This window comes from Plasmopara halstedii, assembly GCF_900000015.1.
Source record: "Plasmopara halstedii genome assembly, contig: Scaffold_525, whole genome shotgun sequence".
NCBI classification, from domain to species: domain Eukaryota; phylum Oomycota; class Peronosporomycetes; order Peronosporales; family Peronosporaceae; genus Plasmopara; species Plasmopara halstedii.
The window spans coordinates 1785248-1799286 of NW_020187445.1; the positions used below are offsets into that span (position 1 = coordinate 1785248).

Here is a 14039-nt window from a genome sequence, read left to right on the forward strand (position 1 = left end):
TTGAGCATTCACTTTGGAGCAATGTAATTTAGTAACGAAAAATGCGTGGCTCACATTTGTTGGGGAGGGTGTAGTAAGACAACGTTTGATCTTATGGTGTTAGTACACATTACACATACTAAAGCACTGGTACTGATAGCTCCATAACGAAGAGATTCACAGGGCTCGATGGCTGTTAGCTTCACATTGTTTTTTTTATCTAAGTAAACATATGAATTGGCCCAGCTCTCCGTCCTTCCCACTCATAGTTTGCGTTAGACTTAAATTCGAGTTTATACCACCTTTGAAAGCAATAAAGTTCAATCAAGTAAGCTGAGAGGCTCTTGGTTTCGCTTCTGGATCGAGCGTAAGAAGAGCTACACAGTTTATTGTTATCGCGGACGTACACAATGAAAGTTTCTCTTTGCAAGGTGCTAAGCATCCCCTGTACATAATTTATACGATAGATAGTAATACAAGTATCATCATTTAAGCTCAACAATGTTTTCATAAAGTACATGTTTGATTGACAGCAAAAGAAATGCTCATTGCCGTGAGGCTTTAGTTTTGCGGACACATCGTGTATGGATTAGAAAATTTGAACTCGCAAAGTCAAAAGATTTCGTGTGAAGTGCACGGAACACATGACATTATTGTCAGTCTGATTTAAAAGAAGCTCATGCATAGCGTGATGAAGTGATACGATTAGTGCTTACCATTGATTGGACTCCGTGAAGGGTTCGTCTCACGCTATGTATTAGATAAGGTTCTGTCATAATACCATTAAAACATACTCAATTTTATCATATCTCTCTTGAATCAAACGCCTTAATCCGGAACCTGATTTCCGTTCGATGTTTTTATCCTCTGCCCGTTAATAAATATGAGAGTCAAAGCTTCCACTGTATGAGGTAAACAACGATCCCTTGGCGCTCATAAGGAGTAAAACATTGAAGGATAGGGCTGCAAATTGCATGTGTATTGATGTGGTATACATTTCAAAGTGAGAATTTTTAAATTTATAACGCGAAAAATAACAGGTCAATGAGTTGTTAGCTGCAAGGTAGCAGTTGCTTTTGTAGCCAACAAATAAACAAAAATCAAAAGAGGCAGATGTCCATCCAGAATAGTGTGAAGGAAACCGTCCTAGTTGATTTTCTTGGCGGCTGAATCGGATATACTGTCAAATCATTGCAGGTAATAAATATTCTCTCTTAAGTTTATCCGCATTTTTTATTCACGTATTTTAAATCCAAGATACTGAAGATGGCATCATTTATTTTTGCAACCTCCAATGGTGCGTGTCGCGGTGGTGGGCTGTGCCCATGGAATGCTGGATGATATCTACGCTACACTTCAATTTGTGAACCAAATGAATCCCGATAAACCGGTACGATTACTGCTGTGCTGTGGTGACTTTGAGTGCATGCGCAACACGCATGATCTGGAGACACTGGCATGTCCACCCAAGTACCGCGCAATGCATGCCTTTCACCGGTATTACAAAAAAGAAAAGATTGCACCGGTGCTCACAATATTCATCGGAGGTAATCACGAAGCTTCAGGCTATCTCAAAGAGCTACATTATGGGGGATGGGTGGCTCCAAACATGTTTTATCTTGGCGCAGCTGGCGTTATTAATGTTGCGGGTCTGCGTATTGCTGGGCTGTCAGGTATATACAAGCAACAACACTACACCGCAGGACATTTTGAGTCGCAGCCATTTGACAACAATACTATGCGTAGTGTGTACCATATCCGCGAGCTCGAGGTTTATCAGCTCTCGCATGTGCAACAGGTCGATAAGACTTCGCTTGGCGTGTTCTTATCACATGACTGGCCTCGAGGCGTCGAGCAACATGGCAACGTGTCACAGTTGCTTCGTCGTAAACCATTTTTCGAACAAGAGATCAGGACCAATACACTTGGAAATCCAGCCGGTGAGTTCCTGATGTACCAATTGCGACCGCACTACTGGTTTGCCGCTCACTTGCACGTTAAATTTGCTGCCATCGTCGTTCATCCGGATCAAACAAGGAGTGTAGATCACCCAGTGGTCGGCGAGGATACTGAAGTGGAGAAGTTATCTGAACGTAGTGGACAGAAGTCTTCACCCCAGCCAGCGATCACAAAGTTTCTGGCTCTTGATAAGTGTCTACCTCGGCGAGAATTTATGCAGGTTTTGGACTTGCCTTGTTCACGGAGTGATGCAAAGCCTGCAGCGTCAATTAGTGAACCGATGGGCATACCCGCAAAGAATTTTTTCCGATCAAGTCAAAATAACGAGTTTGAATCACCCAGAATTATGTTTGACCTCGAATGGCTTGCTATTTTGCGAGCGACACATCACCTTGCTTCGTCAAGCAAGTTTGCACCTCGTGTGCCGCAAGATGAGTTAAAGATAGAGCGTAAAGACATTGAGTGGGTAAGGCAGCGCTTACAAGAGTTTGTAGTTGAAAACAAACTCAACAAGGTGGAGGGTGAGTGGATTACAGACTTTGTGAAGACGGTACCAGGCTATGGCGAAGAGGCAGAGTTCGTGCAAGTGACGGGCAACCCACAGACAGATCTTCTCTTAGAACTGTTGCAACTTCCACACGTTGTGACTGCACCATTCGTTGGTGGGGGCTTCGTCAAGGATCCGAATGAGATCAACCTAGACGATGACGACGAAGATGATGTTGAAGATAATATTGACGATGTGACGGCAATAAATACTGAAGTCACAGCCTGTACGACTAGTTCAACGACAAATTTGATGATAGCAGTAGCAGCAGACCCTCAAATCAAAATCGACCCTGGCTTTTCGTGAATATATCAATGATATTTCAAATTTAAAAATATTAAAAAAGTTTGCATGTCATAATGAAGACTTGGGTGCGTGAGGCGGCCAAGAGAACGCGGCAGCCACATTTTGGACCAGCTCTTATCTACGAAGTGAATCAGACTTTACTGTATGTATCCAGCGCATTATTTGTACTTAGCCTTCACTAGTGGAGTGATAATGTCCGGTTTCTTGCAGTGATTCGGCGTTGCAGTCGGCATTCGTGCAGCTTAACTGCGATGAAGAGACTCAAGCTTTCCTTCTTGTATCCAGATCCTGTTGATCATGATGCACAGATTCGTCAACTAATGCAATCTGCACCGTTAACACATTGAAAGACTTGCACAGGGGGTTCTCTTTGGGAGTCATTAAGCTCCACCTTGCTTGGACTCTTTTACTCGCTGACAGACGTAAATGGAATTCTGGGACGTACGTATGCGTATTAAGTGGCAGTTCTGACGTCCCGTTAAACTTTTGAGAAAGAGTCTATAGCTCACCATCCTAATCACCTCTTGTCTTGTGCTGACATGATGTTTGGCATAGGTGGTCAGATGTTTGTACTATCACAAGCTCAAGTGCAGCGTCTAATCCAACGTAAGCCGTTGACAAACAGAAGTGGTTCCCTGCTTGACATTGGAGCAGGAGATGGAAATGTGACGACATCCCTAGCATCTCTAGTGGAACAAGTGACCACGACCGAGGTTTCAGCGCCCATGGTAGCGAATCTGAACGCTCGAGGCTACAACAGCATTCAAACGTGTGACTTAGAGCACGATTTTGTGCAATCGCGCAAACCTTTCGATATTATCAGGTTCGTCGTTGCGTAACACTGAGATTATTAATCATTGTCCTTTTTCTTGACTATTCAACGTTGCGATGCGTGTGTTTGTCCACTGTAACTAAAACTGGATCGAACTGTTCTGCTACGCGTAATCTCAGCCTTTTAAACGTATTGGATCGGGCGGACAAGCCGCTCACAATGCTTCGCACAATTCGCACGATGCTAGAACCACAAAATGGTATTTTCCTGTTGGCTGTAGTACTGCCATTTGCAGCGTTTGTGGAACAGGGTACACAGCGCGTGGCACCGACCGAAAAGTTGCCAATGCACGGTGGACTATGCGCTGAAGGAGCATCATTCGAGACCTCGGCCAGTCTACTTTTGCGCAATGTGCTAGTGCCAGCTGGATTTAAGCTTCGGCATTTTAGTCGCGTGCCCTATCTGTGTCGTGGGGACATTCAGCAACCTTACTATGTTCTTTCGGACGCGATCTTTGTGCTGGAAGTCGACCATGATTGGAGAGCAAATGAAGCAAGCTGAGTAAGAGTCCGGAGTCCTGACACCACTAATTCTAACACTCATGCGTATTCTAATATTATATGCGCACTTGCTGACTCTTTGGTGGCGAGCTGTTCAAAACGTCTACTTTTCTGGTGGTTAGAGTTGCGGTACAACTTTTCATGAAAGAGCGCAGTTTTAAGCTTGATGTTGTTGATAAGATAGCATGAATGATCAACAGTCTATACCACTTTCCAGCACGTCTTGCAAAGTCACTAACGACACAGAGGCAGGACGTTATTTGTATATTACCAAAACGAGACATGCCCAGAAACAGCAACCGTTTATTAAATTTTTTCTGATTTGGTGGCCGAAAAGTCAAGTTATATATCGGACTTAAGCCGTCGAATTCGGTGTGATCTGATGTTCAGTACAAGGGAGAGAGCATTTCACTCCGCACAACTCAATTTGCACTCAAGCGTCTGTAGTGAAAGAGAAGGACGCAATACGTTTAAAAATATGGCGCCTCTCGCTGAAGTTTGTGCGCCGACATCACTAAATCTTGATGAGACTTCTATTGTGAAGCAGAAGAAAATGATGGAATTACATGAGACGCAGAAGGTGTTGGAACCACAGTGCGAAGCTGCTTGCGAGGCAGACAATAACGAGAAGAGTTTTGCTTCCAAGGCCTTTACCCTCACTACGCAACGAGATACTGAGACTGTTGAGATTCAAGAGTCTCAAAAGAAGCACGTGCGTTTTGATGTTGCCGATGTAGTTGAGTTTGAACCTACCTTGTGGACTGCTACAGTCTCGTCAGAAGGCGTTCCGGTAAGCTCAGCGCCTTATCAATCTTGATGATAGAATGGTGACGCTGACATTGTATTTTGTGTAGCTTGGTATGTCTGTAGACGTACGCTGTCGAACTAAGCGCTTAATAGACTTATATGAAAACGAGCGTGTATTGCTGCGCGTAGACCGACAAGTGTATATGGATTTGGGATACTTGGAACCAGAAGAGAGATTAGAAATTTTGGAAAATGCAGGCCATTCTATCTCAATTATCAGTCATGTCGAGCGTGAGACGCTTCGTATTAATCGTGGACGTTGGGAATCAAATGAATACGATCTCATGTACCAATACGGATTGGGTGATGTGCCATTGATGATGGACAATGATATGGAAATGGTGCAACAAGATGATGGTGACGAGATCATGCATGCTGACGATTGCAATGATCTTGATTTCATTTATGGTGCTGGTGTCCGAAATATTATTATGGACTCGGAAGTGCGCTTTGTCATGGAGGACTTGGACGCATATGATTTCATAAACACACGTACTTATGAAGATTTGAGTGTTGCTTACACCTCCGACTGTATACTTGGTGATAATGAGAGTTCGGATGAGTACAACGAACTGCCGTACGACATTGACTCGTTTGATTGTCCTCTCAGCTGCGAATCATTAGAAATGGGCTCGTCGCCTTCCGACGTGTCGAGTACCTCTGACTGCATGCTTTTGACTACGACAGCCGCAAGCTACGCTTTATATGCTTCTTCCAAACCTACTGTCAGCAATACAAAAGAAGTTATTGCTTCAGTAGAGGCCAAATTTGTCGCTGCTACATAAATCCAGAAGATGCCACACACATAGTTTGAATCCGCTGCTTTTCCAAGCCGCTTGAGTGAGTAAATGGTCAGCATATCGGCAGTATTTAGTAAGCAGGGAAAGGTGCTCGAACCTGTACATTGCTCGTTTTTTTGTCAATAACAAGTCGTGGACACATCTACGCTCATACATATAGTTAGCTTATGAATAGTACAATATCTCAATATCAAAATTGAAGTGTTCGCACATAACATTTATTGCTCATATCAACGTCTTCAAGCCACAGACTTTAAATCATGGTGCTTTCATTCGCCGCACGCATGTCTGCGAGCTCTTTCCGCTGCTCGCGTACTACTGCAATACGTTATTTATCTACTTCACCGCCATATGATCCAAGTGTTAAACGCTACGATGTCGTTGTCGTCGGCGGTGGTCTCGTGGGCTCTGCTTTGGCTTGTCAACTGAAGAGCCATCCAATGTTTAAAGGCAAGAACGTTGCTGTTATTGAACCCGCAGCACCTCCTGTTGCACCATCTGTGGAGGAAGATTCGCCCGATCTTCGCGTATTCACGATTACGCCTGCTAGTCGAAATCTATTGGAGAGCATTGGTGCCTGGGGCCTTATTGCTGACGGCCAGAAGACTGCTTTCAAGGATATGCAAGTCTGGGACGCTATGGGCGATGGGCATATCCGCTTTGATTCTAAAACACTGGGTAAAGATGCGCTTGGTTATGTTGTTGAACATCGCGTTCTGGTGCGTGCATTGCACGACCGTATGAGTCAATTAGCCGCTGAAACAGACGATAGCGCTCCTCTTAAGCTTTACTGCCCCGCTAAGGTCAAGCACTTCCAGCGTCCTACGATTGTATCTGGTATTTCTTCCATTGGTCTTGAAGATGGTCAGCGCTTAAAGGCCGACCTCGTGGTAGCAGCAGATGGAGGCAATTCCATTGTCCGCACCCTCTCGGCACTCGGTACTTGGGGATGGGACTATGATCAACAAGCGGTCGTAGCGACTGTTAAGACTGATCGTCTGAATGAAACAGCTTGGCAACGTTTTTATCCTACAGGCCCAGTAGCACTACTACCTATGCGTGATGGGTACTCATCGGTAGTGTGGTCATGCTCAGCGGAAATGGCCAAGGAGCTCACCGAACTCAATTCTGACGAGTTTGTGGTGCGTCTTAACGCTGCATTCTCTGCCCCACCGATTTCTACTGTGCCCCCCGAATTCCCAGGTATTCCTCTACTCTCTGACCTGGTCAAGGGCGTGCATGATGCCGCCAATACATTAATGTCTGCTGCGGCCCTCACAGAGCCATTTGTCGCCCCGCCTAAAGCTATCGATGCAGTGGGACTCCGTTTCGCCTATCCACTCAAGTTAATGCACGCAACCAAATACATTAAGCCTGGTGTTGCTCTTGTGGGTGACTCTGCTCACACGATCCATCCATTGGCTGGTCAGGGACTGAATCTTGGGTTAGGAGACGTGAACGCGTTAAGCAATCTCCTGATTGAAGGTGTCAAAAGCGGTAAAAACCTTTCAAGTGAGTATTTTCTGCAGCAGTACGAAAGCGAACGTTTAAAGGACAATATCACCATGCAACTGGCAATGGATGGGTTTAAGCGGTTATTTGGTCCTACTCCTGATGCTGTGTCTGTGGCACGTAATGTAGGCATGGGTACACTTAACGCTGTAGAACCACTCAAGAACCACATCATGAAATATGCCATGGGATTGTAGTAGGGTCTTCGTTCGCCACACACGTAGGGTTTAAGGCAAATATAATTTGCTCAGTTCTGAATTTTTCGCCTACTCTCCTGTACTAGATCTGACGTGGCTGAAAAAAGGTGTCGGTTGACTTCAAAGACAGAGATATCCCCAATTCCAGGAGTAGCCATTGTATCATCTTCGAAGCATGTGGTGCCTTCCGGTAGTCTTACTGTATGCGTGTCGATGATTGTTGCATATGACGCTAGCCCAGGCGTGGACATTAAGTTGACAGCCTTGTAAATCACAATTGAAAATAAATAACTAACGACTATCATTGCAGGCACAGCCACTGCCCAATGCTTGGACGGAAAGTAGGTGAATCCAACTGACTTCAGCGTCGTATCAGGAACGTATGCCCATATCAAGAAGAGCGCTACAATAATACAGTGGTCAGAATTGCTACTGTAGCTTCTCAAAGTTGCTGACGCACCATAAAAGAGAGCAGAAGCTATCCAGCCCGCAAAGCCGAAGAGCTCCATCCGCATAGCATGCAACCGCTGCATTTCTTTAAACGAGATTTGAGTGTGTGGAGAAACAATCGGCCGAATATTTTTTGCAACACAGTATTTGTCTGATGCATTGGGTTCTGGTTGTGTGCATGCAGCCGATGATAAAGGATTCGCGGACCTCCTTTTTCGGGTCATGGTAGTTTGAGCTTTGGTTTAAGAATAATACGAGTAAAGTTGACTAATCAGTGTCTTTAATGTCTAGCTTGATCTTACAGAATTAAAGTATTTTGTCAAATATTTAGCAAAGACTGAATGGAAAATAATGTCAAAGTTATCAATGACCCCATCAATCGCATCCTTTACAACCAGGTAGCACCTATGCATTATAAGCAGTCTGTTAATTCGTTGCACTACAACATGTGTTTCTTCTGGCGGCACCTGATTGATATGTGTACTCGGTAGTTAGTACAGTGCGTTTGGTGCATCGGGCAAATCACACAGCGGAAGCTTTGACACTAAGAGTTTGTGTATAGCGGAAAAGTTCGTAGGATTAACCCAGAAACGAAACCAAGAGCCTTTCATATGAGTACGAATGCACCTAAAAAAATTCTGTGGTTCTTCAGCAAAGAAGGGGCCAGCTTGCTGACCACTCGTTAGTAAGAAATATAGATCCTGATGGACATAAATTAATGTAGGAAAATACAATATGTTCTCCACGAAGGTGAGAATGTGATTGAGCTCTTGAAAGCTTTTCCCATTTCGACAGCACTAAATCGTAGACAACTCCTTGCTTGCGCTCCAAAAACACATACAGTACTGGTTGTTGTCAGAAGCTCCTCAGCTCCTCACAACAATGGTCACTATGATATTACAAAGCTTATAGTCTGCGTTAGTCGTAAAGAACGAAACCGCTGCGGCATGCTTAGACACCCAGCGAATTTTTATTGACTTTAACAATGTTTTTGAAAGCTCCTTTATCAGCCAGAACCTCTTTTTTCCAATCACGACCCCATCCTCGACGTTCAGCTCTTTGCGGCATCTGGCAAACGCCACAGCTCTAGCAAGCATTATCACGTCACGGCCAATGACTTTGATGCCTGGTATTGAAAAGATTCATTCAGCAAACCACCATTGAAGACCTACAGACTATGGCATGAAGTCACCCGCTCTTTTTGAAACCCATTGTGGCGTTAACCTCGACTTTGTTACGAAGTAAAGTCAGGCTGATATCAGCGGTCTCAAAAAAATCGACAGCCTCTCCTCCACCAATCCCGGAGCCATTACGCGGCAGTGTCGAACGAATACGGGATTAATTAAACCTTTATCAAAATGCGGTCACGTTTGTGCGCTATTAAACGTAAACATAATAAGCGTGGTAGTATTTTGCTTCAGTGCTTCCGTCCCTCCAAACAACTTACTCTAAAGATAGTATAGTTCCATTGACTGATTAACGCGCTTCGACAGCCTTCCTGGTTTATTGGCCAAAGTGGACATGCTTATCCCAGTGACAAGCAATTTGGTTTTTTACTTGATTCTAATCCAACATATTGACCAACGGCAAGCCATGCTGCAAAACTATCTGCTGACTGATAGCTTTTTTTCTCTTTCGTAGCTCCTGACAGCAGCAAGAAAGGTCTCGTGTCCGGCTGGCCCATAAAGACCACAATGCTGCTTTAACCGGACGTGCCGTTCGAAAGACCAACAAATTTGTCCATATTAGTGGACTGTCAACAATCCACCGAGGCCAAAAGGCTGACCAAAAGCGCTGATGCTTGAGGATAAGTTTCTATCCGTTATCACGTTCAGCACACGCGCACAAAAATGCTTACCGATTTATACATGATTCATCAATATATAGTGCTCGGTGACCAATATGTTTGCCGTATAGCGTGTGCTCCGTGTAACATTCTGTACTTGAGATCCCATCATGAGATAGCAGCGTCAAGTATATCTGACTTATACTACTGATACGATTGGGAAATGTAATAGCGGTGCGAACGCGCACCGAAATACTCCGATATGGTGACATTCGATTCAAAAATATTCTTTGTCTTAGATATTCTTGTCTTACAAAACCTTCAGCAATGCAAAGAATATTATATCCGACAGTACGTTGTACGTATCGCCTCATCAGTACTTGCTGTCACCATCGAGATATACGGCTGGTCAGGGGCGTGGAGCCCCAGCTCCAGCACCGCGTGAAGCCGACCTGAGTTATATCGTACCTCGGAGGTATTAATGGCAAGGATAATCAAATCATCTTTTTGCTCTCGGTAAGAGATGTAGTGACACTTTCATTAAGAACAACAATACATAACCTGTGTAGATCATAAATGGCTTAGAGCCAAGCAGGTGTACTTTGAACCCGACAAGCGAACTGCAAAGCAAGTAGCTTATAGGGTGTTCGTCTCTGCCGTATAATGCTAATAAGACTCAAACCCGTTAGTATCTAATTAGAGGAGTGTTGAATCTACAACATGCCATAGATGCCATGGAAAAGTCAACCTGTGCTCAAACGATACAAATTAGAGTCACAAATGGAGCTTCCCTTTACAAGCCTGATAGTCACATATCCGGCTGCACCCCACCGCCAACTGACATTTTTATAGAAAGATTAGTGAAAATCCGTGCCATGCTAGCGTTATTTGAACTATAACCATGCATTTGATTTGCCAGGCGAAGCCGATGACTTTCGTCATTCAAAGACAGAGGCATTCTCTAATCTACAATTGATCTTATCTTTGTAGGATTTACTCACAGACCGTGCTGAAAAACTGGTCACTTTAGCGCGCATTATTAAGCATCGCTTGCATTTGTTTAGTGTGAAATCCGTGTCTATTTATCCATGCTCCGCACGAAAATAGAACCATGTCTATCCAAGATAGGTTTATGATTATGCCCATTACGGTAGAGGCAGATATTTCTGAATTTCGTTATGATGGGAGAGAACCCGTGAGGGAAGGCGCAGCCTGAAAAGCTTCGTCATCGGACGGTAACGTGATAATATCTCTTGGTTTAGTCAGGAGCACTTATAGCATTTTAATCGACTATCATATTCTCCAGCACCTCCATCCAAGACATCGACGTTTGCGCCAAAAATGAGGCTCGCCTTTTGCCGTTTTAAGTATGCAAATTGACCACTCACGGTTGGCTTTTCTGACACAAGTATCTGCCAAACCGTGAAACATATTCTATTTCAACATGCGTGCATCTGCTTGGTACAAAAAGACCATATGTTATACAATTGGTAAGACCAATTAAGAGGTTGGTCTCCCGTGACAATTTTCTAACAAAGATCTAATTGTTGCATGAAAAATCTAATTCTACTTCCCAAACTTAGAAAAATTGCAAGTATTCTCCATTACGAGCTCTTTCATTACGAATATTAAGGGTTCACCTCCTTCGGCACTAAACGTACACTTTCGGCAAGCTCACCGCTCGCAATTTGTTTCAAACATCCATTGTGAAGACAATTCAAGCGGAATGAGCGCTTCTATCAGAGCCCATGACGAAAGACTTACTGTCCTTTGAGCTACCACCAGTCTCTCCTTTCAAATATAAATACATGTCTCCACATACGTGTTGAGATTCATAACTCTAGACGATTGTCCTGTCACTCGGTGGTCAAACTTATATATCGTAACAAATACGCACCATCCTTTAGAGATCTGGGGACAGGCGACTGTATGTCGTAAGCAGTAAGTCCTACATTCTAAAAATTTATTGGATTAGCTCAGGTCTAGATCTTGGACTTTTGAATGTTGAAGGGCCTCATACAGTCGCACTTATTGGCAACACCACTAGTAAACTCGGAAAAATCCTTCGTGCAACTGGAACTTTACGTCTTAAGACCTAAGGGTCGCAACATTTCACCACGTATTCTTCTTATTAGATCTAAACTCTACAAATCCGATCGTCTCAACCTACTACCGTGGCTCAATGCTGTTTCTGACTTCCGAGATATGGTCAAGACAACAAACAGCAACTTTGCAAGCTCATTAAAAATAAATGCTGTGTGCTAGGGCTGTCACAGCTTAAGGCCCGCGTCAAAAAAGAGCTTCTTCTAATTAGTCAAGGTAGATTCATCACTCACTGCTCGACTGTGTGGCACGAAATGTTTCAGCTTCCAGTTTCGCTTTTCGCATGGAAAACTAGCTGCGCAATACCAAAAATAAAGTTGTTTTTTGCACCCAAGACAACATTCAATTAGCAATTTGCACTATTAAAGTCTGTAAGTTTTTAAAAAGATCCGGGAAAAAGTAGACGCGTCTCCATCGCAAGACTCAAAGATCTCGTATCCGTATTCGTGATCTCCATTTCTACCGCGTGGTGTCAATTATATAATCTGAGCATTCTACGATATTGCACGATGATAACATTTTTAAGCGCTTTTTTAAGGCAGCATGTTTTAATCTCTTACTTCTCGGCGCACAGCATAACCTAGCTTTATTCAAGTAAACCGCCCTACAACAACTGAGAGCCGACGTATCTCTGCAAAATTCCGCGTTATACCTGCATCGAAACTCGACTCAACGGACCTCTCGTCGGGAGAGAAAAGGAAGACCAAGGCTCAAATGGTCACATTTATCAGAGATGTAGCAAGTGCGGATTTAACGCTCTGTGCTGCGGCTAAGATACCGCCGTTGCCGTTCTAGACCTGGCTGAGGTCAATCATCTCTACCAACTTTCGCCTTCGCACTCGAGTCGGATTTGTAAACCAAAAGTTGTAATCTACATTCAATGTATTACCTTGTGCACCTTCTAACAATATTCGATGAATGTGAAAAGTACAAGCGCGAGCCACCACTATTCAAAAAACCTTTGGTGGCATGTTTGAGGCTTCTGGACATAGTTTGCTGAAAGTTGCAATCCTTGAACAATTTTGTCTGCGGTTCGCTCAGCTCTTAACAAGATACATTGGAAGGCTTTGCACAAGCCGCATTCGCTCAAAGACCGTCCGTGACAAGTGTAAAAGTCCTGGACAACGATTTCTGATTGTTGACAGGTGACAAGGACTTCATTTGCAAATGGAACTCCCAATAAGTTTAGCGACAAACGCAGCATCTGTCTCATTAACGTATCTAGGGTGGAACATCTCGTCTAATGGGGCACGTAATTGTCTCGGTCGCTGCGCGACGCAAGTGCGCTCCCGTGACACTTAGACTGCATACTTGCCAAAAGTTACCATGATACTTCATAATGACGCTTTACTTATATACTTTTGAATTTTGCCGCCGTCCAAAAAACAATTATGGAACGTGTGCCGTTTACACGCGCACTATTTAATGATTGACGTTGTAAAGCACAAAGAGTGACGTCGATGTTGAGCAGGCACTCAGCCTTTTGCTGTGCAGGCTTCAGCGCTCTCATACCCATGCGTTTGCTGGTATAGTTGTCGGCCATGTCTCAAACTTGGGGCAAGGTCGGGTAGCGTGATGCGTGATGAGCTACACGATCGGATCTTTCACCTAGAGGGTGTTTCACAGTACAAGCGTTATGACAGATTTGAAACTTCCACGTGCGCTTCTCTTCCAATTCACCAGGTTCCAGTTATAGCCCTGGCAAAAACGCCGCGTCACAAGCTATTTCGCTGGAAGTGACCATCTCTTCTCGCTCCGCGCAGTACAGGTGAGGAAAATCCCCATGAGCTTCTGCGATTATTAAGGCCCAACGACTTTCACCAAGAGCCTAAATATGTTTTCTTCGCGGATGTTGCTCCTTAGTCAGACATGTTATTAAAGCTGAAGAATTATGTCGATTTGTTTGGTGTTCTTCAAGTTAATCCCAGCAACATCACTGTTACAGCGCAAACGCTGCACAGCTAGAAAAGTGTATTGATACCCAGCTTTATCCTCATTAGTCCGGAGGAGCGTTAGGGCGAGATTGTTTTACGGCCTTAGTAAGTCCACATAAAAAATTAAATGTTTGTATTCTTTCGTAAAATGCGAGTGATTCAATGTAGCGAGGGTGCGTAAAAGTTTCCATACACTGCATGCGTAGAATAATTGACTGTATTTCGTACAATTCCATCCCTCTCCTTAAGTTTGTGCGCCTGTGCTATCTATCATTGCGTCGGGCGTTGGGACACGTGACTTAATTACTTGATGTGAACTTTTCGTTT

The 14039-nt window shown here is 44.0% G+C and overlaps 7 protein-coding genes across 7 annotated transcripts; 5 read left to right on the top strand and 2 right to left on the bottom strand.

The window, feature by feature from the left end:
• Positions 1-1273: 1273 nt before the first annotated feature.
• PHALS_10987 (lariat debranching enzyme b) lies at positions 1274-4124 on the top strand (the record flags this gene model as incomplete). Its single annotated transcript, XM_024726504.1, has 7 exons — positions 1274-1919; positions 2025-2746; positions 2851-2933; positions 3002-3068; positions 3142-3232; positions 3347-3614; positions 3743-4124. The coding sequence occupies 7 exons, from the start codon at positions 1274-1276 to the stop codon at positions 4122-4124; spliced, it is 2259 nt and encodes a 752-aa protein (XP_024577174.1).
• On the bottom strand, positions 4124-4591 carry PHALS_15469 (uncharacterized protein). Its single transcript, XM_024726505.2, has one exon. It carries the CDS (start codon positions 4405-4407, stop codon positions 4180-4182), a length of 228 nt encoding a protein of 75 aa, XP_024577175.1. The 5' UTR covers positions 4408-4591; the 3' UTR covers positions 4124-4179.
• Positions 4592-4601: 10 nt separating this feature from the next.
• On the top strand, positions 4602-5715 carry PHALS_10988 (uncharacterized protein; the record flags this gene model as incomplete). Its single annotated transcript, XM_024726506.1, has 2 exons — positions 4602-4913; positions 4978-5715. The coding sequence occupies 2 exons, from the start codon at positions 4602-4604 to the stop codon at positions 5713-5715; spliced, it is 1050 nt and encodes a 349-aa protein (XP_024577176.1).
• Positions 5716-6014: 299 nt separating this feature from the next.
• PHALS_10989 (ubiquinone biosynthesis monooxygenase coq6) lies at positions 6015-7439 on the top strand (the record flags this gene model as incomplete). The annotated part of the gene is made up of 1 exon (XM_024726507.1): positions 6015-7439. One exon carries the CDS (start codon positions 6015-6017, stop codon positions 7437-7439), a length of 1425 nt encoding a protein of 474 aa, XP_024577177.1.
• A 50-nt stretch (positions 7440-7489) lies between these two features.
• On the bottom strand, positions 7490-8403 carry PHALS_10990 (N-acetylglucosaminyltransferase complex, subunit PIG-P, required for phosphatidylinositol biosynthesis; the record flags this gene model as incomplete). The annotated part of the gene is made up of 4 exons (XM_024726508.1): positions 7490-7842; positions 7900-7966; positions 8192-8294; positions 8357-8403. The coding sequence occupies 4 exons, from the start codon at positions 8401-8403 to the stop codon at positions 7490-7492; spliced, it is 570 nt and encodes a 189-aa protein (XP_024577178.1).
• A 4344-nt stretch (positions 8404-12747) lies between these two features.
• On the top strand, positions 12748-13022 carry PHALS_10991 (uncharacterized protein; the record flags this gene model as incomplete). Its single annotated transcript, XM_024726509.1, has 2 exons — positions 12748-12873; positions 12924-13022. The coding sequence occupies 2 exons, from the start codon at positions 12748-12750 to the stop codon at positions 13020-13022; spliced, it is 225 nt and encodes a 74-aa protein (XP_024577179.1).
• Positions 13023-13353: 331 nt separating this feature from the next.
• PHALS_10992 (uncharacterized protein) lies at positions 13354-13641 on the top strand (the record flags this gene model as incomplete). Its single annotated transcript, XM_024726510.1, has 2 exons — positions 13354-13436; positions 13542-13641. The coding sequence occupies 2 exons, from the start codon at positions 13354-13356 to the stop codon at positions 13639-13641; spliced, it is 183 nt and encodes a 60-aa protein (XP_024577180.1).
• Between the last annotated feature and the right edge of the window lie 398 nt (positions 13642-14039).